Raw genomic sequence first — 17518 nt, 5'->3', positions numbered from 1 at the left:
ACAGGAAGGTCCTTCTGGGAGAAGAAAATAATAAAAATGATAATAACCGTGGTATCTGTTAAGTGCTTATCATGTGCCAGGCACTGTATTAAGTGCTGGGGTGGATACAAGCAAATTGGTTTGGCTACAGTCCCTGTTCCACACGGGGCTCACAGTCTCAATCCCCATTTTATAGATAAGGTAGCTGAGGGACAGAGAAGAAGTGAAGCGACTTGCCCAAGGCCATTCGGCACACAAGTGGCGGAGCTGGGATTAGAACCCGTGATCTTCCGGCTCCTGGGCCTGCGCTCTATCCGCCACGCCATGGACGAGGCCTCTGAACCCAAGGTTCTACCCCTCGATCATGACGAAAGCGTGACATGGGACCCCCAAGCTGAAGCCTACTCAGCTTCCATGGGAAAAAAAAGTAAAAGGATGGAGCCCAGCGTACCGTAATGAGGTTGTGCTCTGGAAGGCTACATGCTTCGATGTGATCTTGGAGAAGCTGCTGGGAGAAGTTCTGATGCATCTGGGCAGCTTCGTGAGCATCGATGGCGTTCCCACAGGCTTTGTTCAGGTCTGGAAGAGAGAGGGACGTGGACACGACAACAACAGGGTCTGTCAGTGGAGGTCAAGGTGGCCTGGCAGAAAATGAAAACCTCCCAATTGTTCTGAGGGTTCACGTGTGGCTGACAAGCAGCGTAGCAGACCAGCAAGGCAACCTGGCCTGGTGGAAAGAGCACAGGACTGGGAGCCAGGAGACCCAGGTTCTAGTCTCTGGGTTCGTGGTTTAGTGGCAAGAGCCCGGGCTTGGGAGTCAGAGGTCGTGGATTCTAATCCCGACTCCACCCCTTATCAGCTGTGTGACTTTGGGCAAGTCACTTCACTTCTCTGGGCCTCAGGTACCTCATCTGTAAATTGGAGATTAAGCCTGGGAGCCCCACGTGGGACAATCGGATTACCTGGTATCTACCCCAGCGCTTAGAACATAGTAAGCGCTCAACAATAATAATATTATTATTATTAAGAAGAATAGTCCCGGACCTGCCGCTTGCCTGTTGTTCATTTATTCAGTCACATTTATTGAGTGCTCACTGTGTGCAGAGCACTGTACTAAGCGCTTGTGGTGTGACCTAACTTATTCTGCCTCAGTTTCCACACCTGCCAAATGGGGCTACCTCCTCTCCTGGGACTGGGAGCTCCATGGAGGACACGATCTGTGCCCCATCTGATTATCCTGAATCGACCTTAGCACTTGGCACAGAGTAAGCCCTTAATCCTACTAGCTCTTTTGGGCTGAACTAGCTCTGCGAGCACTTCCACCAAGTTCCAGGGTTTGAAACAGAACAGCACCGTTGGGGTAAAGTCTACTGAGCAGCGATACAACTGAAATGAGCTGGCGGTGTGGCCACTCCAGCCCAGTTCTGGTTTCAGACTCTTCCTATGTGAAATGTGAACAGCCCAGACCCTGATTTTCCATTCTGTTGGTTTCCTGGATTATCAAAGGGTCTTTAAAGTTTAAAATCAAAAATAAAGTCAACTCCGCATTTACAGAGTAAATTCTTCCAAGGCCCCCAGACAGGCCACCAAACACCCCAAAGGAACAGCACCACTCTGAAAATGATGTTTCTCACGGGGAGAATACCTCAGGGGAGTGGAAAGTATCCTGAAAGGCCAAGGTTCTTCTTAACTCACTTGGCTGTTCTCGGGCCCTGGGGGCAACTGGCACGATTTCCGGTCCTTTCCCAAGGCCACTTTAGTTTTATGGGGACAAAGAGGAAAACGTTCCAGAGCCGGCAGAGCAGACGGCCCGGCCCTCGCTCTTCAAGGCTCTGAAAAAGGTGGCTGGCTGTTGGTGAGGACGCCTGGGTTTCTCTCACGTGCCCCAGCGAGGGGGCCAAATGCCAAAACCCCCCAGGCGGCAAGATGGCCCTGCCGGGAATCGACTGTGGAGGGAAAACAAGGTACTGATCCCTGTGTAAACACTTACAGGCCGCAAACCAAACCAAAGCGCAGGGTTAAGATTTGGGCCAGAATGCATTCCAGAATGAACAGTTGGCAGCAACCGAAACACGTGCAGGTTGTCCGCTAAGAAACCGTACATGGTCAGTTCCCCACAGGATGGGGCTTTGACTGGGACAAAACTACATTTCTTGAGGGGTTGACTTTCCCCTCTCCCTGCTCTAGTTCCTGAAGTTCAGTCCCAGAATTGGAAATGAGGTGGAAAACAAAAATTGGTCAGTGGGTTGAGTTAATCTGAGGCAAAGCGTCTGCTATGTGCCAGGCACCATTCTAAGCACCGGGGTAGATACAAGCTAATCAGGTTGGGAACAGTCCGGGTCCCCCATGGGGCTCACAGTCGTAATTCCCATTTTACGGATGAGGTAACTGGAGCAGAGAGAAGTGAAGTGACCTGTCCGAGGTCACACGACATAGGTGGACCCGAGATTAGAACCCAGGTCCTTCTGACTCCCAGGCCCGTACTCGAAGACACATTTCTTCTCCAAACCTAGCACCCCTCTCAGGCCCTAAATGGACCCGTCGGGGAAATGACAGGCATGGCAACACCTCCCCCGACCCCTCATCACCTATTTAATGGTTTGTTGGTTTTTTTTTTTTATAATCCAGAGCCTCAGAACAAGTACAACGCGCCGTTGCCACGTCCAAGTGCTTTGGAGGAAGACAAAGATGACGACGGTGGTATCTGTTAAGCCCTTACTACGTGCCCAGCACTGTTCTAAGCACTGGGACAGATAGAAGGTAATCAGGTTGGACACAGTAGTCCCTCGTCCCTCCTGGGGCTCACAGTCTCAATCATCGTTTTCCAGACGAGGTAAACCAAGGCCCCGAGAAGAGGAAGTGACTTGCCCAAGGTCACAGAGTAGACAACTGGTGGAGCCGGGATTAGAACTCACACCCTCTGACTCCCAGGCCCATGCTCTTTCCATTAGACCACGCTGTTCCTCTGATAAAGGGCAGCGCTAGCAAGGAAAACAAGAAGGTCCAGATCTCACCAGGCCCGAGCCCCACTGCTTCCTCTGAGTACGTGGCTCAGTGGAAAGAGCCCGGGTTTGGGAGTCAGAAGTCATGGCTTCTAATCCCGGCTCCGCCACCTGTCAGTTGTGTGACCTTCACTTCACTTCTCTGTGCCTCAGTTCTGTAAAATGGGGATTAAGACCGTGGGCCCCAGGTGGGACAACCTGATTACCTTGTTTTCCCCCCCTTGCTTAGAACACTGCTTGTCACGTAGTAAGCACTTAAATACCATCATCATCATTATTCCGACGCCTTCCTTTCCTGAGCCGGGGGAGCAAACGCCCACATCCAACGGGGTCCGGCCCCCGGCCGTCGCCTGACTTAAACGGTCACGGGGCGGACTCACCTCTCAGCAGCGCTGAAGACCACAACTGCACGGACATGTCCGGGATCTTGCTGGCGAGCTGCATGGCTGGCACCACCATGTTGTTACTCTCCTGGCCAGTGACAGTCAAAAGATCAAACATTACTCCTTGTGACCAGGACGAACAGGCGCCCGTACTCGGCGCTGATCTTGTAGGTCAGGCACACGCTCCAGAGAGCGGTTTTTCATTCTACACGGTGAGACACGACTGGCAGGGGCACTTCTGGACAATTGCAGCCTGCCTTTGGGCAGGGGAAGAAAGAGTCCTGAATCTGCTGCCGCATTTGAAATCCAACCGATAATACACACCGGTGCTATAAAAGCATAAAGCGCAGCGAGAGGGCACTAACCGAAACATTAAGCAGTCGACTCAAAGCGAGATGGCTGTTCCAAGGCAGACTGCTTCCCTCTCTCTCGATGCAGTTAGACTTTAGGTCACTTATTTATGGTAGGTAGATTCATTCATTCAGTCGAATTTACTGAGTGCTTACTGTGTGCAGAGCATTGTACTAAACGCCTGGAAAGTACAATTCAGCAACAAATCAAGACAATCCCCGCCCGCAACGGGCAGATGTCATCCAGGCATACTACCCCAAAAAAAGGACTGGGGCACTTATAAGTTGGAGGAAAAACACGAGTCAGAGAAGCACCGTGGCTCAGTGGAGAGTGAGCCCGTTATTGGGGAGGGACTGTCTCTGTCTGTTGCCAAATTGTCCATTCTAGGTGCTTAGTACAGTGCTCTGCACATAGTAAGCGCTCAATAAATACTATTGAATGAATGAATGAATGGAATAGAGCACGGGTCTGGAAGTCAGAAAGACCTGGGGTCTAATCCCAGCTCTGCAACATGTCTGCTGTGTGACCTTGGGCACGTCACTTTACTTCTCTGGGCCTTGTGACCTCATCTGTAAAATGGGGATTAAGAGTGAGAGTTCCTTGTGGGACAGGGACTGGGTCCAAACCTGATTAACTTCTATCTACCCCAGTGCTTAGAACAGTGCTTGGCACACAGTAAACGCTTAACGAGTACCATAATAATTATTATGGCTAGCTCATTTCTGAAAACAAATGCAAATAAAAAATACCTGATGCCAAATTCTGAAGGCAGAAGACAAAATAACCTCTTACTTCTACAAACAGTTATCTTTTGAAAAAAAAGAAAAAAATTAAATACAGAACTAATCAGTGGTATCACAGCTTTAAGCATTTGGGGAAGGACCCTACAAAGGAGTTGATAGACACCATCTCTGTCTACAAGGAGCTTACAGTCTACAGGGGGACATGAACATAAATTATAGATAGGGGAAAACAGAAGTGCCATGGCGCTGGGGAGGGTGTCAAAGCGCTTAAGCGTATGTGAGGCAGAGGGGAGGGTGGGTAGGGGAAAATGAGGGCAGCCACTCTACAGAGCTCCACATCCCCTGGATCGAAACAAAGTTTCAAATATAAGTCTTCAGAGCATCGGCCGCAGTAGAAGTCGGAGTCCCAAACTGATCCGACCTGAAAGAGATCAGCTCTCACTTCTAGGTGACGAGTGGGATACGGCTTTTGGCTCCTTAGCCCCCCGAGGCCCTATGAGAGGAATTGAGGAAAGGAATAAGGCAGGGGCCGGCCCATTCTTATGACCTGCAGATCCTAGGCCTACTGGGACATAGAGCCAAACCCAGACCAATTTGGACTGGGTTTGGATGGCTACCAAACTTCTAATTTCTAGAGTTTACTTTCATTTTTAGAATCCACAGACACTCCTGCCCGTTGGCTTTAAAGCACTCAATCACCTTGCCCCCTCCTATCTTACCATGATGATTCCCTACCGCAACTCGGCGTGCTCACTTTGCTCCTCTAAATGGCAACCTACTCACCATGTCTCGATCTCGTCTATCAAGCCGCCGACCCCTCACCTACGTCCTTCCTCTGGCCATCACTCTCCCCACTGTCAAAGCCCTCCTAAAATCACATCTCCTCCAAGAGGCCTTCCCTGACTAAGCCCTCATTTCCCCTCCTCCCTCTCCCTTCTGCATTGACCTTGCACTTGTACCTGATATTCACGCCACCCTCAGCCCCACGGCACTTATGCACACAGCCTTGATTTACCCTAACTTCCTTCTCCCCCTCTAGTAATAATAATCATGATATTTGTTGAGCACTTACTATGTGCCAGGCACTGTACTAAGCGCTGGGGTGGATACAAGCAAATCTAGTTGGACAGGCCCCATCCCACGTGGGGCTCACAGTCTCAATCCCCATTAGACAGATGAGGTAATTGAGGTTCAGAGAGGTGAAGTGACTTGCCAGAGGTCACACAGCAGAAAAGTGGCAGAGCCAGGATTAGAACCCATGACCTTCTGACTCCCAGGCCTCTGTTCTGTCCACTACGCCATGCTGCTTCTCTGGACTTCGAGCTCCCTGTGGGCAGGAAACATGTCCCCCCAATTCTGTTGTCCTGTACTCTCCCATTTGCTTAGTACAGTGCTCTGCACATCCTAAGTGTTCAATAAATGATTGATTGAAGGAACGTAAAAAGAATTTCAAAGATTTCCTCTTTCCAGAAGGTGGCAATAGAAGGGAAAGTTAAACTCCCCATAAAATCCGAAGTTATTAGATGGCAATAGACACATTACCCAGAGGAGATTTCATCAGAGAAGGCAAAAACGACAGAGCCCGTCTAAGTGCCAGGAGCTATTTCTGATGACTGTCGTTTACCTTTCGAATGGCTGGATTACTGGAAGAGGACACTGGGACATGAGAAAACATGCCTGGGGAGATGGGAATTTCCCATGGCCCTCTGACAGAGGGGAAAAGTTGTAAAGACAAGAAGTTTCAAATAGGCCAATGGCTCTTGCATGGTGGTCTCTATACTGTGGAACCTCAGTCCAAAAGGTCAAGTGTGCATCCTAGACTGAACTGAGAAGCAGCATGGCCTAATGGTTAGAGCATGCACCCAGAAGTCAGAGGACGTGGGTTCTAATCCCGGCTCCGCCACGTGTCTGCCGTGTGACCCTGGGCAAGTCCATTAACGTCTCTGTGCCTCGGTTACCACATCTGTGTAAAATGGGGGTTAAGACGGTGAGCTCCATGCTGGACACAGTCTGTGTCCAACCTGATTAGCTTGTATCTACCCCAGTGCTTAGTACATGGCCTGGCACATAGTAGCTGCTTAACAAACATCATAAAAAAAAAACAAACCACACATTCACACACAAAACTGGATTTAGAGTCTAATTGGGGCAGAGCTTTTCAGAACAGACGCAAGGAAACCATCCAAAGACCCAGACGCAAATGGGAGATAAACATAGCTCGGAGCCTGGCACTCTGATCTTGCACCTGCAAACAGCGCTCGTCCTCTGAACACACTGGCTCTGCTCAATCACTAAAACTGGCAGCCCCAGTGGACAGAAAGAGAGGTCTACCAAGCCACATTCAATAGACAGTTGTCCTGCCAATCAGGCTATCACTGCACAACTGATGCGCTTTGGAGCTCTTATTCAACACGAGTTGTGCCAACAAGAGCTCATTTGCGGCATTAAAAAAATTTTTTTTTTTACATCTGGGTTAAGTTGTGCAGCTGCACCGGGGCCGGGACAGAACGAAGTCTGTGTGGGGGAACTGCTGCCTCCCGGCTGCTCAGACTTCACTGCCGTTACTGAGTTTGGAATTTCTACTGAAGATCCACCTCCTGGGCCCTGCTGACATTTTCCAGAAGTGGATCAGGAAGTGGAAGTAGCGAACAAAGGAAAGTGATATTGGAGGGATTGGTGTAAAGCTACGAGTTGCTGGAAGGCCACTTACTAACCAAGGAGAGGGCTTATTCAAAGAGACTCCCGTGAAAGATATTTCAAGATCTTGCTTTTAAAGAAAAATAGGTTTAGTACATTTTTTTGCCCCCCGCCCCCCCCCCCCCCCCCCCGCCCTCCCCCCAATAATGGAAACCATTTCAGATTGAATGCTCCCATGGCCAGGCATCCCCTATTTATTTCTGAGGCCCTTATAGGACTTGCAAAAGGCCGTGGAATCCATCTGGGGTAAATAGAGGTAGACTGCTATGAAATAGGGGAAGCAGCATAGGCTGGTGGATAGAGCAGGGGCCTGGGAGTCACAGGGACCTGGGTTCTAATTCTGGCTCCACCACTTCTCTGCTGTTTGACCTTGGGCAAGCGACTTAATTTCTCTGTGCCTCATTTCCCTCATCTCTAAAATGGAGATGAAGATTGTGAGCCCCATGTGGGACAGGGACTGTGTCCAAACCGATTTGCTTATATCCACCCCATAGCCTAGTACAGTACCTGGTATACAGCACTTTACAAATACGACCATTATTAGCGGAAAGAGCATGGGCTTGGGAATCAGGGGGTCTGGGTCCTAATCCGAGCTCTACCACTTGCCTGTTGTATGACCTGGGGCAAGTCACCTAACAGCTTTGGGCCTCAGTTTTCTCATTTGTAAAATGGGGATTCAAGACCCGTTCTCCCTCCAACTTAGACTGTGAGCCCCACGTGGGACAGGGACCGCGTCCAACCTGATTAGCTTGTATCTATCCCAGTGCGTGGTACAGTGCGTAGTAAGAAGCAGCGTGGCTCAGTGGAAAAAGCACGGGCTTTGGAGTCAGAGGTCATGAGTTCAAATCCCAGCTCTGCCACTTGTCAGCTGTGTGACTGTGGGCAAGTCACTTAACTTCTCTGGGCCTCAGTTACCTCATCTGTAAAATGGGGATGAAGACTGAGAGCCCCATGTGGGACAACCTGATTCCTCTATGTCTACCCCAGCGCTTAGAACAGTGCTCTGCACATAGTAAGCGCTTAACAAATACCAACATTATTATTATTATTATTACAGTGTTTGGCACATAGTAAATGTTTAACAATTAGCACAATCATCATGGTCATCTGCCAGGGGCAACTCATGAATTGCACGGCTGTCCTTCCTGCTCCGCCAAAACGCTCCTGGCAGCAGCTGTGACTTCTTACTGGGAGCCGCAAGAAGCCCCAAACCCTGCTCTTCTAACCGCAGTACTTCAGAGCTTTTAGTTTTGTATTTTGCCCCGTCCTCAGCCTAATGTGAAGCACTGTGGCTTAGTGGAAAGAGCCCGGGCTTGGGAGTCAGAGGTCGTGGGTTCTAATTCCGACTCCGCCACTTATCAGCTGTGTGATTCCGGGCAAGTCACTTCACTTTGCCTCAGTTACCTCATCTGTAAAATGGGGATTAAGACCATGAGTCATGGAATGACCTGATTGTCTTCTATCTACCCCAGCATTTAGAACAGTGCTTGGCACATAGTAAGCGCTTAACAAATACCATTATTATTAATAATAATGTTCTTAATTGTTCTATTCTTTTCCCCTCTGCATCTGTTGCCATTTCCCTTTTATACTGTGATTGGGAGCCTCCCGAGGGGTGTGGACTGTGTCTAATTCACATCTGTGCGTTCTTTCTCATCTCTCAGTTCAGTGCTTTGCATCCAGGAAACGCTTAATAAATACTATTGCTACTCAGTTTTGAAAGTCACTGGATACATCAAACAAAAATGGAAATGAACAATCTTAAGCACTTACTAGGTGCCAGGCACCATACTAAACGCTGGGGTAGATACAAGTTAATCAGGTTGGACACAGCCCCTGTCTCCCAGAGGGCTCACAGTCTGAGTCACCTTTCTACAGATGAGCTGAGGGGCAGAGAAATGAAGTGACTTGTCCAAGGTCACAGAGCAGACAGGAGGCGGAGCCGGGATTAGAGCCCAGGCCCTTCTCTCTCCCAGATCCGTGCTCTATCCACTAGACCACGCTGCTTCTTTACGATGGATCTCTATCAACATGTCAAGTGCAAATCCCACTGGGACCAAAAGCAAAATAAACAAACAACAACAAACACACATCAGCGACCAACTGGATTTAGTTAGGAAAACAACCAAGAGGAAAAAATCTGCAGCCCACAGTGAGGCTATGTTTTCCAGGAGACAAAATTTTTCAAATAGTAACTATCAGGAAATGTTATCCGGGCACCTCTTTCAAGCATTTACTTGGGAAAATGGGCTAACATCTTATTAATGGTCATCCCGATTCTATTCAATCTGACTCTATATTCAAGAACTCGAATACACGAGAGGTATGCTGTAAACACCTCAACGGCCAGAGCCAGGTCTCCGACTCTTACTGGAGGCTCCCAAATGCCTAGTACAGGGCTCTGCCCACAACAGGCACTTGACAAATACTGATGAATGAATGTACGAACAACGTGAACAGCGGCTCACCCTGTGGTTTCCTAGAACGTAGAATATGTGACCCAGGAGGACGAGAGAGCAGGCGGTTAATCTGTTCAAATCTTCTGCATTTGACATCTTCAGTGTCTCACGCAAAAAACGCCTCCACATTTAAAAAAAAAAAAAGGGAGATCCACCATTACTGTGAGAAGATAGCATATAGTTTTATGTATTCACCACTGAGTTTAAACACCTAGAGTCCTTTCACTTTATTATGCTGTAAGTGAAAGTAGCTAATGAACAGGAGAAATGTGGCTCCTTACACGGTCAGAATGAAATTCCAACAGTGCTTTCCGCACTTGGGAATTGGCTGTAATGTGGCCTGGTGGAAAGCACATGGGCCCGAGAGTCAGAGAACTTGGGTTCTAATCCTGACTCTGCCACTTACCTGCTGCATGACCTTGGGCAAGCCACCTCACTTCTCTGGGCCTCAGTTCCATCTTTACAATGGGGATTCAAAGCCTGTTCTCCCTCCTAATAATGATGGCTTTTGTTAAGAGCTTACTATGTGCAAGGCACCGTATTAAGCACTGGGGTGAATACAAGCTAATCGGGTTGGACACAGTCCCTGTCCCACATGGGGCTCACAGTCTAAATCTCCATTTTACAGATGAGGGAACTGAGGCATAGAGAAGTGAAGCGACTCGCCCAAGGTCATACAGCAGACAAGTGGTGGAGCCGGGATTAGAACCCATGACCTCCTTAGACCGTGAGACCCTAAAAGACTTATATCTACCCCAGCGCTCAGTACAGAGCCTGGCTCATAGTAAGCACTTAAATACCATTATTATTATTGTTACTATTATTACCATGTGTCCATTGGTGTTTGGTTCCTGAATTCTGCATATCAATTTTACTGGATGGCTTGCCTGACTGCAAAAATAATCATAAAATGCTACTGCATCTTTTCTTTACACATATACCTGGAAGCCATTTTAAGCTACTGGCAGGGTAAACTAAAGCCTGGGAAGAAAGTGGGACACCTTTTCTTTCGATTTAATTAAAACCAAGTCTCAACTCTTGCGGAGAATCATTATCTGGTACAGTGCTGAAGGGGGCTGAATTCCTCTAATTCCACCTCTCTGCTCTACATTTTCTTGCAGAAGAGCACTTTGGGGACAGAATCTTTTCAACAGGGAATGAAACTCTTATTTGATACTCACTTTGCTTCATTGTATCTTCCCTGGAAGAAAGAGAAGAGCCCTCGGATGTAGAAAGCAGCTGCCCTGAGACAGTGAGAGCTGTAGACAAAAGCAACAAACTGAGCTGAAAGCCTTTTATAAAGCACAGTATAAAAAGGAGAATGATAAATGGTTGTGTGTTGGTTTTTTCACAGCGTATTTGAAAGTAAATACTAACATTAATTCAATGCTTATGTGCTTCTACAACTAAGCGGTCCCATTGAAATCTGAGCATTATCACGGGAAAGGACGGAGAGAAATCAGGGATCAAAAATTACCCAAGACATATTCCATAAATGGCCTCTTCTCGGCTTTTGTAATCAGCTTCTAAAAACAGTGTTTGTTTACAGTAATCGTTGAAAAATTTTTCTGCCTTATTTACAATAAAAGCCCATTTTACACCTTCCTAGTATATGACATCAATTCCATGTGTTGCCAGGGGCAGTTTGGCTTTTATGCAATAACAACACCTTGCCCGGTGAGAGTCAGAAATCTTTAATACCCTTAAAATAGCATTCAATTACCATCCAGAGTTATTACCTTACAGGAAAGTTGTGGTCTGGATTTATCCTTTCCAATAAGCTGTACAGCTAAGGGTGAAAAGCAGAAACAGAATCAATCCTGTGCTTTTTAAACATCAGTCATTTCCCTTACTGGGGCATTTTGGTCTCTGAAATGGAAACAGATAATTCTGCAGGCACCTAACTATCTAACCCAGTAAAAAGCTTCCCAGAAAAGAAATGAAGAATCAATTAGCCGTTATTTAGAAATCCTCTGTCATCCATCCTTTTATAGAGTTGTTCTCTGGTTCCAAGATAATGCTGCCGAGGGTGAGATTGCATCTACGGTGGGGAAGGGAGGGAGGTGACATCATCTTGGGCATCCCATGCCCTTGAAAATAAAGTTAGTGCCCCTTGTTCTCTGGGGTGAACGTTCCCCAGGCACCAGTGGTTAAGACTCTATGCTCTTTGTGGCCAGGGAACGTATCTACCACGACTCTGTTGATTTTTACTCTTCCAAGCCCTCAGTAGGTTGCTCGATAAACACCATTCATTGATTGATGTCAGACAAGGTACATTCTACCACCAGCAAGATGTGAGCTTGAATTGTTTTCCTTAGAAGCAGCGTGGCTCAGTGGAAAGAGCCTGCGCTTGGGAGTCAGAAGACCTGGGTTCTAATCGCCTTTCTGCCCCGCCCCCGTGTGACCTTGGGCAAGCGCGGTTTAGTGGAAAGAGCAGGGGCTTGGGAGTCAGAGGACGTGGGTTCTAATCCCGGTTCCTCCCCTTGTCTGCTGTGTGACCTTGGGTAAGCCGCTTAACTTCTCTGGGCCTCAGTTACCTCGTCTGTAAAACGGGGATTAAGACCGCGAGCCCCACGTGGGACAACCTGATTACCCTGTATCTACCCCAGTGCTTGGGACAGTGCTTGGAACGTGGTAAGCGCTTAACAAATACCATAATTATTATTATTATCTGGAAAATGGGGTTAAGACTGTGAGTCCTATGTGGGACATGGACTGCATCCTACCTGACTAGTCTGTATCTACTCCAGCACTCAGTACAGTACCTGGCACGTCGTAAGCGCTTTGATACCATTTTAGTTAATATTAACAACGATAACGATACTAAAAAAGAGAAAATGTGAAATCTGAGGCCCAGAACAGAACATCTCTCCGATCTCTGAGACATCCATCCTCTCACACAGGGCCCAGTGAACTCCTGGCAGAGCTTAGAAGCCACGGAGCTGATAAGAACAAGTACGGCATTTGTTAAGCGCTTACTACGTGCCAGGCATCGTACGAAGCACTGGTATCTAAGACTTCAGTGTTGATGGTGATTTGTTGGGGGCATGGATGAAACTGGTCCAGAAGCTCCAGAAAGAGAGTCTGGGGCAGGACTTACACTTGGGTAATTGTGGCTGGGCAGCACAGCTGCTGCTTCAGCTTGCCCTGGAATGTGATGCCATATTGGCAGCAAACTCTACACTATTAATCTCCTAAAAAGACACACTAACTTGTAGATAGTTTTCTATTTCCCTGTCTGTTAGGGCATAATTTAACAGGAGACTGCCAACAACAGAGCAGAATTCAGTGAATTTTTAGCTTCATACCACCAAATAATTTACCAAAAAAAAAAAAAAAAGAAAAAAGCACGCTGCTTGCTGGGTTTCCTTAGTGCAGACTGATAAGTTGATCACTCTGCAACCTTCGGGCTAACTGTTCATTTGTAGCACTGCAACGCCAAAGCAGTCTGTCATCTACTGAATGTCTTTTCCACATCTTGTATCCCATCCTTGGGTTAGCACCTCCAGGACAGAGTTTAATTGTGCCACTCTTCTGTGACTAATACGATTAGAACTCATTAACAAGAGCCGCCACCAAATTGTGCAGTTTACGCTTTGGGGGCAGAGAATCCTTAGGAAATCCTCCAAAATCGCAACCCGACACCAGCCGACCGCGTTCCCTCCACCCCTCAGGATGCCGTGGTAGCAGAGGACACACTTGGAAATTCATCAGAACATTTTCTTTTCACAGGGAAGACCGTCTTCCAAGGCGCCGGTAGTGAGGGAGGAGAAAAGGGTCGGGAAAACGGAACCATGTCACGAACCTCTTGATGCCTGTTGCCTTCTCTGATGTATACACTGGCCAGGTTGGTCACGATAAACGCCCACAATTCCTGATGAGTGGTGAGCTACAAGAGGAGATCACAACTAAGCAATAGCAAAATCCAAGAGACAGACAGCAGTACCGGCAGCCGGTCTGTTCAGATCGCGTTTCTTTTTACATAATGCTCTCTGAGATACTAAGGTCAAAGGATTTAGGGAAGCAGCGTGGCCTAGTGGGAAGAGCCCCGACCTGGGAGTCAAAGGACCTGAGTTCTAACCCCGGCTCCGCCACTTGTTCACTGTGTGACCTTGGCAAGTCACGTCACTCCTCTGAGCCTCAGTTTCCTCATCTATAAAATGGGGATTAAATCCTACCCCTCCCACTTAGAATGTGAGCCCAGGGCAGACAGGGATTGTGTCTGACCTGATTATCTTGCATCTACCCCAGCGCTTGGAACAGTGCATGCATGACAAACAGTAAGTGCTTTAGCAAGTACCATTATAAGGGACTGCTGTATGAATGACCGTTCAAAAACTCCACGTTCATAGCGATCGCCACTGCTTTTTATTTAACCTCTACTATTCATCCAGAGAACTAACGTGGCCTAGTGGAAAGAGCATGGGTCTGGGAGTCAGAGGACCTGGGTTCTAATCCCAGCTTCACCACTTGCCTGCTGTGTGACTTTGGGTGAATCGCTTAACCTCTCTGTACCTCAGTTTCCTCATCTGTACAATGGAGATTAGTACCTGTTGTCCCTCTTTAGACCATGAGCCCTATATGGGACCAGGACTGTGCCTTACCCATCTTATATCTATCCCAGTGTTTAAAACAGTGCTTGGCACACAGCACCTAACAAATACCACAATTATTAGTGTTATTACCTCCAACATTAATTTTCCAAAGCGTGGAATACCGAATATGAATTTACAGGCAACTGAAGATAAAGCTTTTTCCTATTAAAAAGCAAACTTCAGGCACTTGGCCTCACCCCCATTTATTTGTGAGGGGAAGGGGAGAAGAGTGTGAGGCTATTTAGACTCAAGACGGAACAAAAACTATACATCAATAAGCACAAGACTAAAAGTTGTTCCAATGAGGAGTGAAGTGTGCAACAAAAATGCGTCAACAAATCAAAATCATTCCTTTACAAATAAAGCCAAGTGTCCAAAACTAGTGTCGCAAGGGTCAGCCCAAGAAACCACCCCTACTCCGAGGAAGTGATGCTAGAGAAGATCTTTGTCCCACTGACTAAAACACTTCAGATGCCTCCAAGTTCCATGAAGCGGTTGATTTCTCAGACCGAATGGGAAATACGAGACTGAATCTTACCCGCAGCGCGGTAGTGAACTGTGCCTCCGCATTGTCCATGCAATTAACAGATATGCAGTAGAGACCCTAAAAGAGAGGGGGAGAAGAGACCCAGTTTAATGCAAATCATTTCATGGATTTCAAGGCAGGAGTAGGTCTCCCAGAAGCTAGGAGGAAGAAGGGGAAATGAAGGGTGGATACATTATCTGGGGGAGAGGGAGGGCGCAGCTACCACAAAGAATCTGACCAATGTGACTCGAGGCATGTCCAAATTGGAGAAATTTACAGTACTCCCAATGTTCATGCGCTCTCTGGGAGAACATGAGTTCCAACTAAGGGCTCCGCCCTTCCTGTCACCAACTGCAGTCCACAGGAAGGAGGGTGAGGGAGAAAGCTCTTTCTATCTGCAAGTTATTTTGTCTGTTCTCCTCCTAGGTTGTCAGCTCTTTTTTAAAATAGTATTTATTAAGCACTTCCTGTGTGCAGAGCACGATACTGAGCACTGGGAAACAGTACACAGATGAAAATTAGACACACTGGTCTAGGTCTTGCATTCCCTCTGGGCTGTTTTGTTTCTAGGCCTGTTTGATTGCCTCCTAATCACCTTATCTAAGTGAACAAGAGTAATTTCGGGGACTACAGTCCCTAGGAGTGGTAGAATACCAAGAGATGGAATGAGATGGGCTTCTAGGACTGGACCCTGTCCTCTCCCGAACTTTCCCGTCACTGTAGATGGCACAATCATCCTTCCCGTCTCACAAGCCCGTAACCATCCTTGACTCCGCTCTCATTCGCCCCACATATCCAATCCATCACCAAATCCTGTCAGTCTCACCTTCAAAACATCACCAAGATCCGCCCTTTCCTCTCCATCCAAACCGCTACCACGTAGTACAATCACTCACCCTATCCCGCCAAGATTACTGCATCAGCCTCCTTTCTGACTGCCCAATCTCCTACCTCTCGCCACTTTAATCCATACTTTACTCTGTTGCCCTGATTATCTTTCTACAGAAACGTTCAGGGCACGTCACCCCCCTCCTCAAAAATCTTCAGTGGTGTCTACCCTTCTCCATATCAAATAAAAACTCCTCACTATTGGCTCTGAAGCTCTCCATCACCTTGCCCCCTCCTACCTCACCTCTCTTCTCTCCTTCTACATCCCAGCCTGCACACTCCACTCCTCTGGTGCTAACCTCCTCATTGTACCTCAATCTCACCTGTCTTGCCGCCTACCCTGGCCCTCATCCTGCCTCTGGCCTGGAAGCCCCTCCCTCCTCAAATCCTCCAGACAACCACTCTCCCCCTCTTCAAAGCCTTATTGAAGGCGTACCTCCTCCAGGAGGCCTTCCCAGACTAAGCTCCACTTTTCCTCAGCTCCCCCTCCCTTCCGCGTCACCCTGGCACCCTCCCTTTGCTCTTCCTTCCTCTTCCCGCCCCACAACACTTATATATATATATATATGTACAGATCTATAATTCTATTTATTTAAATTGATGCCTGTTTACTTGCACTGATGTCTGCCTTCCTCCCGTCTAGACCATGAGCCCATTGTGGGCAGGGATTGTCTATTTGCTGTACTGTACTTTCCAAGCTCTGCACACAGTAAGCGCTCCGTAAATACGATTGAATGAATGACTCCGTTTTGTCTGGCCATGCCGCCATTTCCTGGAAGCGGGCACATCATGTATCCTCTTCTCTCCTTTCTTCTGTCCTATCTAGCTATCTATCAAGAAGGTTGGTTTGTTAAGCTCTTCCGACAGGAAGGAGCCAGGTCAGAATCCTAACCTGCTTACCGATAGTGTTTGCCCACCAGATCCTTATAACAGAGAGAACCAGGCAGAGCCTAATTACCCCACGTAGAATTTACTGCTCTTTGCATTAACGGTACGGACAATAATTTGCACTCCTCGATCATGTGTGAAGCTAGGATGCTTGAACCAACTGTATATCAAGAAACTCTGTGTTGCCTTGAAGTTGAAGTTGAGCTGGCCTTGACTAGCAGGGGAAACTCTGCCCGTCAAACACCACTCCCTACTAGTGTTAGAAGAAGTGCTAGTTGTAATACACTTAAATCTGACACACTCCTAGGAACTCGAGGCAGAGTATGTGCAGTCTTCTTCTACAACACAGACCCTGTCCCTCGAGGGACGAATCCTTGCCTTCTAACTGGAGGCACTTGATAAATCCTACTGATTGACTGAAGAGAGGGAGGGAGGAAATAGCCCAGTGCAGAAGCTTGCCCTAGAGCCTAACTTACACTACTTTGCTGCCGAGGTGATTCTAACTGAAAATGCAAAGTAGTCACAACAGTATTCAGTGAGCTCCCAGTTGCTATTAAGTGCTTGAGGAGCACAAAAAAGGAAGAAAAAAAAAGAGGTGACACACAGGGGGCTCATGGCCTGGCCTAATTCTTTTAGGAATGAGTATAAAAGTAATAGCATTCTCTCCATCTTCAAAGTCCTACTGAAATTATATCTCCTCCAGGAAGCCTTCTCTGACTAAGCTCTCATCCCTCCCCATCCTATTGCCTCTCCCATGGACTTAGGCCCACTCCCCTAAACATTTAGGTCCCCACCCCCCAGCCTAGATGGAATTTACTTACATATCTTTATATTCGTTTGTCTCCTTTACCTGTAATTTATTTTAATGTCTGTCTCCCCATTAGATTGTAAGCATTTGAAGGGGAAGGATCGTGTCGACCAACTCTATGGGACTCTCCTGATGACGTAGTACAGTGCTCTTCATAAGTAAAGGCTCAAAAAATACCATTTACTGATTGATTGAATGG

The 17518-nt window shown here is 47.5% G+C and overlaps 1 protein-coding gene across 1 annotated transcript in view; it reads right to left on the bottom strand.

Moving 5' to 3' along the window:
* Window positions 1–17518, bottom strand: part of MAU2 (MAU2 sister chromatid cohesion factor) — a 41180-nt gene that overhangs the window by 1028 nt on the left and 22634 nt on the right. Inside the window, exons 12-18 of the mRNA XM_001513463.5 lie at window positions 14748–14813; window positions 13420–13503; window positions 11354–11403; window positions 10796–10873; window positions 9624–9735; window positions 3362–3452; window positions 431–558 (exon numbers count right to left, since the gene is read on the bottom strand). Of these exons, the coding sequence (XP_001513513.1) occupies window positions 431–558; window positions 3362–3452; window positions 9624–9735; window positions 10796–10873; window positions 11354–11403; window positions 13420–13503; window positions 14748–14813 (609 nt within the window). The remainder of the gene's footprint in view (window positions 1–430; window positions 559–3361; window positions 3453–9623; window positions 9736–10795; window positions 10874–11353; window positions 11404–13419; window positions 13504–14747; window positions 14814–17518) is intronic.

This window comes from Ornithorhynchus anatinus, chromosome X1 (genome assembly GCF_004115215.2).
Source record: "Ornithorhynchus anatinus isolate Pmale09 chromosome X1, mOrnAna1.pri.v4, whole genome shotgun sequence".
Classification (NCBI taxonomy): Eukaryota; Metazoa; Chordata; class Mammalia; order Monotremata; family Ornithorhynchidae; genus Ornithorhynchus; species Ornithorhynchus anatinus.
Note: the sequence above shows the minus strand (reverse complement) of the source record. Positions and strands in the feature narration are given on the sequence as shown.